Here is a 12461-nt window from a genome sequence, read left to right as displayed (position 1 = left end):
GAAATACACATTTATGATACCAAATGCACGACTTTCTGGAAAGGACAAAACTATAAGGACAGTAAAAAGATGAGTGGTTTTCAAGGGCTAGGAGTCAGGGACATATGAGTGGGAGAGAGTATTTTTTTAGGCGGTGAAATGATACGGTACGATACTGCAATGGTGGGTACTTTACACACGTCAAAACCCAAGCTGCATGACTCCTAGACCCAGCGTGGGAGCCTGCAAAGGTCCCATGGCCCTGCCAAGCATCTGCACGGACAGCAGTGTGCTAGAAGATTAGCACTTAGGATTGTTCTGAAAATTTAGCATGAAAAGCTCTGGGTATGAAACCTACTCTGTTACATGAAATGTCAATATTCCATTCCTTAAACAAGAAAACAGAGAATATTCCATTCAACTTCAGCTACATATTTTCAAGTTTTGGATATAATCTATAAAATTCATTACCTATTTATGTAGTTCTCTTGTGAGATTCTTAATCGCAAATTTCTTTCCAGCCACTTTCTACCTGACACAGAAGTTACACTCACGAAGCAAGTTCAGGCTTCCTATTATTTTTGCTTAAAAAGATTTTATTTGGAATAGCTGCACAAATATTCAACATTTAACATTTCCTCCAAAATTCAGGAGCTCTTTGCCTAACACAGAGAACATTCTGTGCACTTTGGCCACACAGCCATTCCAGTGCCATGTGCAGAACTTCTGTGGCCCCTCGGTCCATCACGTGTGCAGGAGCTGTAGGAAGGGGAGGGTTGGTGTCCCTGAGGTCAAGGAACTACTGCGCAGATGGCCATGGGTCATGGGAAAATACAGCTAGTCCTGTCTGAGGCAGGACTGCAGATGGCCTGGCTCTCCCAACATCTAGCCTCCCACCATCCAGCCATTCCCCTAGATGCTGGGTAAAGTGACCCAAACAGGCAGGTAGGGAGTCAGTGTTCAGCGACTGGTGTGGATGTGCCCCATGCTGGGTCCTACCTCAAACACGAGGGCAGAGGCTGCAGAACAGATGTGTACCAGGGGACCTAGTCAACCCCTCCTATCTCCAGCACGTGTGACATTCCCACTGCTATGTGCAGGAGGGAAGACCCTGCCTCCTCCTGCAGCTGCCTCTTCACTCACAAAAGACTTTTGTTCAGTGGGGACTTGTAAGGGCAGACATATATCACTAACATCATCAAGGACACCACTGACCAGATGACTGGATCAGGTGGGCCACTGTGAGGGGCCGTGCCCAAGCCCTGCATGGCAGTAGGCAGCGGTGGCCATGTCCATCTCAGGTGTGGGGTCCTCTGATTGCTGCCCCACACATGGGCCCCTTTGGTGGGCCTCAGCCCTCTTCCTCCCATCTTTGCCACCCCTGCATTCCATCAGTGTTTCTATTCTGTGTTAGGGGAGAGCCCCAGAGTACAACTGGGCCTCTTACAAAGTAGGGGATTCACCCAAGAACAGGACAAGGAGTTCTCCAAGCGCCTGGCAGGGATGCAGCCGCCATCTCACTGTGGTGAACCAATGTCCAGCTTCAGAAGCCCGCAGCCGGAGCCATGCTGCACACAAAGGGCCTGAGTTCTCTGCAAGCAACAGCACTGAGGAGGCCGAAGAGCCATGAGCCCTCCAGGGCTGTACAAAGGAGAAAAGCCCTGTCCCTGACCCCCACTGTCCACACACCTTTCTTTCTTGCCCATTTTGTACCTCTGTAAATTAAACTGCAAGAAACTTTGCTTCCTTTGGAATACAATTTGTAAACCTGCCACTCTGGGCAGTGGCCACTTGAGACAGCCCCTGGTCATCATGAGTCTTTGTCAGAGCCCTGCCAGAGGCCAGGGGTAAAGCTGCCTGACCGTGGCTCTGTGGGTCCTTCATCCATAACAGAAATGGTCATTCCAGCTGGCAAGTTGTGACCGGCCTGCCTTTCTTCAAATTGCACTGCCAACACTTTGCAGTTACTGGATTGCACATTTGGCACCTCCAGCTTCTCTGTCTGCTGCAGGAACCTCCTGAGCTGACTCAGCCTGGCCCTGTGGTCCCGAGAGCTGCATCTTGCCAACGGAGATGGCTTCCATCACTTCCCCTGTCAAGCTGTGGGCAGAGCCAATGTTCTTGAGAGAAGGTGGGACTAAAGGGAGTGGACCCTCTACCTGTGACAAGGGCAAGCTAACCAGGAGATGCACAGGCCACAGAGAAGGGACGCTAGACAGCCAACAGTCCAGGACCTGCAGTTCTTGGGGCTGACATCCCTGACGAGCATCTTTAAGATGAGCGGGTGATTCAGCACCCAATCTGAGCAAGTGCGCCTTGCCTACATCCACTTATACCTAGAACTCTGTCCACATCTCAGAAAATCGAGTCAATACAAGTTCACTGGAGTTATAATTCTGTTACTTGCAGAGAAGGGGGCAAGTAATATGTAGCCTTAGCTAACATTTCACTTTTAATTTGGTAATTAACCCATGTGACATGAATGATTTACTGTACTCTGCCTTACAGTTGGCTGAAGTACCAGACTCGTGATTCTCCTACACAGGAGAGGCCTAGGTCGTTGGCCATGGCTCCAAGAATGCACGTGGACTCTGAACTTCTTCCACAGTCCAAAGCTTAGCAGGGATCAGGCTCTGAAAAGGTGGTGGGTGCCACGAAAGCCGCTCTGCCCAAGTTCTCAGAGCATGACATGAAGACAGAGCCCATCACGTTCTTGGTTGTTCCTCATGGGGTCTACGTGCCAGGGCCTGACTGACCTTAGTGGCAACCACAGGAGCAAGGATCTGCTGTGTGTGTGGCAGGATGAACCAACTCTCCAACTGTAGGCAGTGCCAGGGTCAGAGCTGTCTCTTTCCTCAGGTGGCTCAGAGTCAACTTTTTGTTACTCTAATAATGAGAGGTAACAATGACCCTTGGTATTCTGAATGTTTCGGTACCATCTTTAAAAAAATTTCCCCCATATAACAGTAACAGCCTTGGAGGGGCTTAAGAGAATGAGAGTTCAAAAATCTGATGGGGAACAGGGTTGGTACAGGACCTTAGACTGATAAGTAAAGCAATAGTGACAATCCACCCGGTGGTACCTAACCAATACACTTGCCTTTCTCAGATCCTGGAAGATGCCAGCTGGTTTTCAGTGTTAGGTTGAAAGATGCTTTCTTTTACAACTACCTGCTCTGTTTAGACTTCTAAGGCCCTTGCAACTCTTCAACAGCTCCTTAGTGTGCTACATTTTCTGTACTCTGAATTCTGACAAGAAATTGGCTAACAGATGGTCCTCCCATTCCCAGAAGGACATCCAGCAGACAAGCAGAGAAGCTTGGAGAAAGGGGCCCACTAATTTCCGCACTGCACCCCAAGAGGAGAGTGTAAAAAAGGGACTTTTATTCAATGAAAGAAGAATCTGTTTTATGGGTCAAATATGAAATAGATATACAAAGTTTCCAGCAGATGTCTCAAGGAAGTACAAGGCCAGCCAAGAAAAGGGAAGCCTCCGCTCCCTTTATCACAACCTCCATGGTGGGAGGACATGGCTGCTGGCAGCCCAGGCTTCAGAAAGGGCCCGTGCTGAAGGCCCAGGTCACCTGTGGGTTCTCTGTGGGACATGGAGTCAGCTGGCTGCTTGCAGGCTGTCTGTAGCGTCTTGCTGCTTTGTACACATGTACACTGCTGTTTCATTTAAAATCCTTCGAAATTCTTCAGCTTCAGCTGTGAAAAAGCACAAGATGCCAGGTTCTTGCTATGTCATTCTCTAAGTCTTATTGGCTCTCCCAGAGTCTTCATCCTAAGTAATATATTGTGGTTATTTAAAGGGACCCATCCCTTTCCAAGGAAAAAACCTTTACTATGTGACAAGAAACCACAAAGATCCAGTTCAACTACATGCAAGGCCCTGCTGAGCTCTTTGGCATAGTACACCGGTTCCCATAATGCTGTCCCTTAAAAAAGTAGACTTTCCTATAATAAAACCTCTTAAAAACACCTGTTTCTGCAAAATAATGTGTTTCTGCAGGTGGAGCTCTGGAAAATACAAGTCTTCATGGAGAAAAGGGACTGAGGGCTGGCACAGAGCACGTGAGATGGGCACGAAGTCACATGAAGTCATTCAGCTCTGCTTCCAGCGCTGCTGCCATCTCATCTGCCTCAGAGCTGCTGCCCTCCTCATCCTCATTGCTGGACTCCTTGCTGGACTCACTGGCAGCATCCTCGTCATTCAGTTTTCTCTTGTGGCCTCTAAAGAGAGAAAAGAAGCAAAACTGCCGTGAAACACTGGTAGCGGGGCAGCAAATATGTAGGACACTGCTGTTGCTTTATGATCTGCATTTGCAAAGGGGCCTCTGTGGTCTCAGGGCAAGAGATCCCTATGATCCTGAGCCAGGAACACATGCACAGCCACTGGCCATGTCGCCTGGGCTCCTTCTACCCTTCCTGGTTGGGTTCTGGGTATAGGAATGGCAGCGGACCAACAGTGCTGCTGAAGCAAGTGGTCATTAAAATAAAGGAACGTAAAGGCCGGAAGAGTAAATTGGTGATAGGTTCAGCACACATACCCCTTGCTGTGAGATAACCCACTGACCTAGAAGGAGGTGGGGGGAAGGGGATGATGGGGACTGTACATGTGCCATGCACACATGCAAGCACGCATGCACATACACACGCACACCTCCTAGGCTGTAGGCAGAAGGAGGTATTTCAGCAGGACCTCAAAGCCACTGACTTGAGTGAGGCTGGCTGTCAGGGTGAACGGGGAGGCCAGCTGTGCTATGGAAATAGTGTGGTGGGGTCTTCATTCCAAGCAGCGGACATGCTACCTATGCTCTCCAAGGAGTTGCCCTCACTTGTGAGCAGCTCTGAGTGCCAGTCAGGGACACGGTGGTTGTTCTCCATCTGTGGAGCTGACGGCTTTGCCACTTAATGCTCCAGACACCAGTGGTAACTTTGATCAGCACAAAAAGGTCATATATCCACAAGTGTGCAACTACCCCAAAGCCGCCCTCCCCACAGTACCTCCTAAGGGCCAGTAAAACTTGTTCCTGTTAAGTCAGCAAACAGAAAATGGGAACCAGCTCAGGCAATCAAATGTACCTACTGGGTGGTCCTTGGTTTCAAAAAACTCATTTTCTCAGGCAGTCATTAGAAGGAGTTACGTGAATAAACAAAAATGAATTCTAGCACTTTGTATAACCAGCAAGTATCACTATTTTAAAATATTGAGCCCTGCAGATCAATGCTCATTCAGTAGAACCTGTGGACCAGAAACAGAACACATACAGCTTTCCAAAGTCCTGCAACTCCAGACAACTAATGACTGGCACAGCACCTTCACTTTCCATGGCCCCCAAAGTGGGAAAGGAAGCCCAGCGACAGCCTACACAGCAGCCCAACTAGATGCACCACACTACTTGACTCCGCCCAGATTAGGCGGTAATGGGCAATCCAGGCCTAAAGTTCCAGTCCTAAAATGCAATCTCTCTTATAGACAATGCACTATGATTGTGGTGATGATATACGAACTTGTTAAAAACAATTCCAGCTTATGCACAATATATACAATTACCTTATATACAATATAGGTAACACACACATGCATGTATGTACAACAGAAGCTAAAATACACAATTACAGCCTAATAGTTTGAAACCACTAATGTCGACATTAGGAAATGGTTTTCCTAACTGTAACAGACAAATGCAATCTGCTAATAAGATGGAATGGAACCAGCAGCAGTCAAGACCACCTTTCTGAATGGTGTCTAAAGGCAAGGATGTGCCCAGAATTGGTCAGTGATGGCAAGTTTGTTCTAAGCACCTGAGTACTTGTAGCACGGTGAATACATTGTGGACAAACACAACAGCTCTTTGCATGGCAAACTTAAGGGAAACTGGAAGAGAATAAGGGTAACTCCCCATTCCCCAGGGCTTGTGTGCTGGGTCACCATGAGATCACCTGGGTGCCATGAGCTCATCTTGTAAGAAATTATGCACTCTATCAGCCTCAATTCTAAATGAATGTATCATTTTTACATCAACTAGAGTGAATAATATTGTTTACTAAGGAAACAAGTTTTTATGCTTTAGTTTTGTTATATAAAACAAAGGGTTGGGTCATGGCTGATATGGAGAGTAGAATTCCTCACACTACAGTCTGAAAATTAAGATTGTAAGGAATGAATGAAGAAATGCTGAAAGTAGAATTTAATCCCTCCCTACGAAAGAGGGGCATATGGAGGGCTCCTGAGCACAGAGACTCTCAATGGAAGCCACAAGCACCGTGACCACAATCCCAGAGCACATGCCGACCGGGTGGTGGAGAGACCAGTCACGGTGCGCCATGGCAGGGACGGGGCCCCTCAACAAGGGCGGTCCGGAGGCCCCTGGAGATGCTGAGTGCCCTGACCTGACCTGACCTCCAAAGGGAGGCTCCTCAAAGCACAGTAGCCTTTAGGAGCAGTGCTGCCGCCACAAGGCACAGTGGCGGCCACCATTCTGGAAGCCAGGCCTAGCCTGCTCTGGGCTCTCATCCCGGGGGAAGATTTGTACGTGAAGGCACAGAGACTTTGGTGTGGCCACCCATGACACACTCTGACCTCCTTAGTGCAGAACTTGCCCTGCACATGACCTGTGTTCTGCACACAGCATGCTAGTCCACATACTTGTGTCCTGCTGCTCTAGGGTGGTATCAAGTATCAGACACAGCAGCATGAAGTCGCAGTTCTGTCCACAGTCATGGCCCCAGTGACCTCTTATTCCCATCAGCACGAGGTGATATTGTCTTTGCCACTGCAGTCAGTATATGTACTAGAACCTCATTGTGGCTTTGATTCCTATTTGTCTGGTGACTAATAATGCATCTTTGCCTGTTTTTATTAGGTTGTGTATTTTCTCAGTATTCACTTCTGACAGCTCTCTTCATTTGGCAGAAATAAGTTCTTTTCAGATGTGTGCTTGTGCATATTTCCTCCTAGTTTGTGGGCTGCCTTTTCATTCTCTTCAGTGTCTTCTGCAAAGCAGAAGTTATCTTTTGTTTTATGGCCCATACCTTCAGTATTATAACTAAAAACTCACTGGCAACACATGCTCAAAAAGTTTTCAGCCAGGCATGGTGGTGTGTGCCTATTATTCCAGCTTTTAGTAGGCTGAGGCAGGAGGACCGCGGGAGTTTAAGACCAGCCTGGGCTACATAGTGAGACGCTGTTTCAAAAACAAAACAAAAACAAAAACAAAAAGATTTCCTCCATGTCTTCTTCTGTAAGCTTCAGTTTTAATTTAGGTCTGTAATCTATTTTGAGTTAGTTTGTGTCTGGAGCAAAGTATTAGTTAAGATTCTTTTTTTTTTTTGGCATTTGGACATTTAACTTGCAGCACCATTTGTAGGAAAGAATATTTAAGAGCTGTGTGTAGAAAAATACATAAAAAGACTTATAATTCAGGGAAACCTTCTGAGTCCTAAAAGAAGAAAAGAAATTTCCCCAAAAGATGTACTTGGCTGTGTGAAAATTAGTTTGTTTTTTGGCTTTTTGTTTTTTTTTTAAGGAAAAGAGACCACAAAGTCACAAACACTAGATTTGCAGGCAGATGGCACATGCAATGTGGTGTTCTATGTACAATGCTTCTATGAGCCCCTAAGACAACACATAATTTAATTGGGAGAAATATCTCCTGAATAAAACAAAACAACTAAAAATGAACAGTAAATGCAAAACAATACGAAGGGAATGAGAATTAAATTAATAGTCTAGTGTCACACCCCCTACCATGCTGCAAATAACCCTGCCAGTACGGGTGTGGGGAGCAAGCCCTAAGTTCTTGTTGTTGTTTTTTTTTGGTTTTTCTCCGGTACCGGGAACCGAACTCACGACCTTGCGCTTGCCAGGCAGGCGAAAATCTTAGTTTCTTTTTTTTTGTTGTTGTTTTTTGTTTTTTTTTTCCAGTACCGGGAATTGAACTCACGACCTCATGCTTGCCAGGCAGGCACTGTGCCGCTCAGCTAAATCCCCAGTCCGCAAGCCCTAAGTTCTGAGAGCGATGTGAAGTGGGATGGTCTTTGGGAAGTGAGTACTAACACTGAAAATACACATCTGCTGTGATCCCACAACCTCATCTGCAGGGTTCTGAAGGTGAGCATATTTCCCCAATGATGTCTGTCATTGAGTCAGGAAGCAGAGGCAGGTGCAGCCCAGGTCGTGACAGGGTGGAAAAGAAGCACTAAGATCCCCAGGTTATGTAAGTATGGAATTGGCAGAAGCCAATGATGACCTGGACATGGGACCAAGTGTTGGGACAACCTGTACCAAAATCTCAAATGTATTTTTTGGTATTTAGGCTTACAGAGCTATAAATCAATCTCACCTACCCTCCAAATTACTTCCAATTTTTACTCTTACTTTCCAGCAGCCTGGTCCAACTGCACTGAGTGGAAGGAACACCATAGCCTCGGGGCAACACAGACAGAGACACATGGGCGTGCTGGGGTGAGCACCGGTCTCTTGGTGGAGGGAGTACTTGCAGGGAAGATACCCCTGCCCAAGGACAGGATGCGAGCCTTGCCTGCACTCCACTCTGGGAAGGCTGGCCCTGGGCTATATCCTCAGGCTTTATCTTGAATGGCAGGGCATAGGAACTTCAGGTAGCTGGGCAGGGGAGATGAATGATTAGATGATTTTGTTTAGATGATTTTGTTTGGTGGTAACAAAAATAGAGATGTATTTAGAAACTATACAGATGGAACACTTAAGAAGGATAATCTGACAGTGTTTCATGTTAAAATGTCAGATGACCATCTAATTTCTATGAAAAATTTAACTGTTCATTCCACTGAAAATAATCAAAATAAAAACTATATTCTACTGAGCACTGTGTAGGAGGAGCCAGCCCCCAGGAAGCGGGCAGCATTAGGGAACCACAGTAATACACACACGCCACTGAGCACTGTTCAGAAAGAGCCAGGCCTTCCCAGGGAGCAGCAACACAGAACAAGATGCATGTGCATGCACTAACACATGCATACATAAACATGAGTGCAGGGAGAGCCACCATAGCCCTGACTTGCTCCTGCCTCTGCAGCCCCAGAAGTGTCTGTCTTCTCAGCAGCTGGTCAGCTGTCTCCTGGGGGTGCACTCTGGGAACGTGCTCATCAACAAATATCACACTCTTACTTTCCAGCAGCCTGGTCCAACTGCACAAGAGTGTGACTGGCGGTGAATTCCTGCTTTCCCTTGTAGGGGGCAATGAATCTTAGCATATTATTTTAGATAAAATAGTTTTGGTAAAAGCCTACATGGTGCCTTGGGAAGCCTCCCGGGACAGTGTAAGAGCTAATTCCCCAGATCAACACTGCCCAGGAATGTCTCCCCAAGATAAGGGGGTACCTAGGCCTAGTTAACGCTCCATGACCCTGCCTGGGCAGTTCCATCTCCTGGCCCTAGGTAAACACTGTAACCATAAAGGAAATGTATGGTTATCTAAAGGGTGACATACAGAACAGAGTACAGAAAGTATCTATCATTGTGGTTAGGCTCATGACCAGAGCCTGACCCGGTTACATGGCACAGGAAAACAACATGTGGCCAGGGCTACAACATTCCTTTCTGTTACCATGGAAACCAAAAAAATGTATATAACCTGGGAACAAAGACAGGTCCACGCCCACTTCCCGGACTTGCAAGTCGGGATGAGAGGCGACCGGTCTAAATTAAAACTTTGCCTGTTCTCTTTAGTCTCTTGTGGAATACAGCCCGAATTTTTGCTGTAACACCCTCTGTGACCTGGAGCCTCCTGTGGACCTGTGAGATGAATGCTCCAATAAGCATGCAGGACTCAGGTTCCGTGAAAGCCCCTTGTGATGACGCTTAACTTGAGTCACAGGTTGAAGGAGGTTAAGAACATCCATGCAACTCCCTAGGAAGAGGCTGCTTGGATCCTCAATCTGGGCTCCTGTAGACCAGGGATGGCAAGCCTGTCAGAGAGTGAGTGTTCAAACTGCAACCCAAACCCCACTTGTTTAGTCACAAAGTGCCAACACTACAATTAAACCTGAATAATGAGGTTTTAGTTTAGAAAAATCAACTCATATATTAAAATCTTTTGTCTTAAAAATACAGTAACGGAGCTCTCAATGATAAACAGCTTTTTATTGAAAGGTAAAAGTTTGCATTTGGTGTGCTTTGCACAATTATCATCATCTTTACTGTTGCGTGCATGCTGAATATTTGTCAAACCTTGGTTGGGGCAACTTGCCTCACATGCAGAGAGGACTCTGCGTGTCTCCTGCAGCACAGATGCCATAGGTTTGCATTGGGGTTATCTGCTCATGTTTTCAGGCTATGGTCTGCTGGCTCCGAGGGAGATGGCATGGTGGAGAGCCACGGGTGGAGGGTAGCTGCTCATGCTATGGCAGTCGGGAAGCAGAGGGAACAGAGCGGCTGAGGCAAGAACACACACATTTCCAGGTCATGCTCTCAGCGAGCTGCCTCTAACCAGGCCCCACCCTCAACAGCACATTCAGCTACTAAACTAACTCCTTGCTCGTGCCCTACGCACTGATGAGCACGGTGTCCTTGGGTCCAGCGCCTTCTCTAGGGTACATACATATACCAAGGCAGTCAAGAGAGTGCCGCTTCTAATTTCTCTTAGTTCATCAAAAAAGAAGGTTTGCGCTAATATTTGGAGAATTAAATGCCTATACCTTGGATTCTGAGTAATTAAAGATAACAATATGCAATGTATTAGCCATTGTTACTCCCCTATTATCTTGTTTTGAAATTTTTCTCTTTAAAATAAAATTAAGAAAAATCCAATCACTATCTCAAAGCCCCACCTCTGAGCATAGAAAGCTTCTGGGGGACATCCTAGATCTAAACCACAGCAGCACCCACAAGACCAAGATGAACCCTTCGGGAAAGACGATTTTAACTCAGCAAACATTCTGCGCACAGTCAACGACACAGCACAGGATGTTGTGAAGCCAGCTGCCCCAATGTCTAGCCCTGTTTCCTTTCCTAATTCTACCTTATCATCAGGGACTAAATAAGATGCCCAGTTCCTAACACAGTTAGGAGTCTTAAAATTAATACTGGAAAATATTTCCAAAACCTTCCTTGCAGCATCGAACTCATCACTGTGTCCTGACAGAGCAGGTCCACAGCAAGCACACAGAGCTGCCATGGCTCCAGCACGCTGCCTTCCGAAGAACGTATGCCCACGAACAACATAAAAATTAAGTTCTGTACATACACTGCACTAACCAGAAACTCAACTACAGTATTTTAACACGCAAAGTTTTAGCATTTTATTAGTGAAACTTAAAGATTAAAAAAAAAAAAATCAAAGCTACTGGAATAGTTTTGATCTAAAGTTTGAAAACACAGAAGGCACTAAAAGCACTGGGCTGTTTAATAACCAGTTGTGTTGGATTGGATGCTGCTGCTGGGGGACAGGAAGTTGTGGCCTCGGTTCTACATGCAGGTTTTGGTGCTGCCTGGTGGGTGAGTTCAATGAGCTGCCCGGGGAGGTGGCTCAGTGTAACCTGGGTCTTTTATCTGAGGTAGTGATGGGCTAGTGCCACATGTTAACAATGACGGAGACAACTTCATCTCTCAAACACAGCAATGCAAATCCCATGAGACCTGGAGCTGTGCAAGGGTAACTTAGTTAATGACCCTACAGGGCCATACTCATGAGGTGAGCTCGGAAGGCTCCGTTTTCCTGGAGCATCAGGGCTCTGTTTTCCAGGCTCGCCCCTCCCAACACGCAGCAAATTTAGTGTAGATGATAGAAATTCTTACTTCCTCCACAAGGTTGACGGCATGACCTAGCTTGAGTGCAAGCTCGATTTTTGTCTAGTACCTGTCTTTACTACAAATAGTTTAACTGAAACAAACCACTTTATTCTGGTCTTACTGTCAAAGATTTTGAAGATCAATGTGGTTTTTCAAACCAGCAGTTAAGAGTTGTTTGGAAAGTATATGGTTTAGAAAGTGAAACAAATTTGGAACATTATTTCTGAATAGAAAACAAAGCTGACAGAAAATTATATTAAAAAATTAGAAGTTATAGACCTTTATAAGATTATTTTTTAAAGCAGACATCTCATTTAGATGACAATGTCAGTGACTAAATCCTGGAAAACAGAACTGCAGCGGTGGTTGCTTGAGATACACGTAAGCCCATCCTGTTGGCTGCGTGCTGGCAATACTCAGGCAGAACTGAGTCAGGACCAGCTTGAAGAAAGAGCACTGGCACCTGCAGTGTATGTGTGCCCAAGTGTGCTGGTGCTGTTTCCTTTCACTTTCATGAGAAAGGGGTTACATCAGATCACCAGGGAGATGGTAGTCTTGCAGGTAACCGAAGAAGCGTGCTGACTCTGGATTCCACAAGTGTGTGTCAGATGCATATGGAGACAGTGTACGCTGAGAGCAAAGACTTAAAGTAAGTGGCTTTTGTTGAAACACAGAAGTTAAAGGTTTGCATGAGGATGTGTCAGAG

The 12461-nt window shown here is 46.2% G+C and overlaps 1 protein-coding gene across 2 annotated transcripts in view; it reads right to left on the bottom strand.

Moving 5' to 3' along the window:
• Positions 1–554: 554 nt before the first annotated feature.
• Ctdp1 (CTD (carboxy-terminal domain, RNA polymerase II, polypeptide A) phosphatase, subunit 1) overlaps positions 555–12461 on the bottom strand; it is a gene marked incomplete in the record, with an annotated part of 96429 nt that continues 84522 nt past the window's right edge. The window contains 1 exon segment of one of the 2 annotated variants that reach the window (XM_013511639.1): positions 555–4212. In XM_013511639.1, the coding sequence (XP_013367093.1) occupies positions 4071–4212 (142 nt within the window). 2 annotated transcript variants of the gene reach the window in all.

Source organism: Chinchilla lanigera, unplaced genomic scaffold (assembly GCF_000276665.1).
Source record: "Chinchilla lanigera isolate Chin_1 unplaced genomic scaffold, ChiLan1.0 scaffold00001, whole genome shotgun sequence".
Taxonomy (NCBI): Eukaryota; Metazoa; Chordata; class Mammalia; order Rodentia; family Chinchillidae; genus Chinchilla; species Chinchilla lanigera.
Note: the sequence above shows the minus strand (reverse complement) of the source record. Positions and strands in the feature narration are given on the sequence as shown.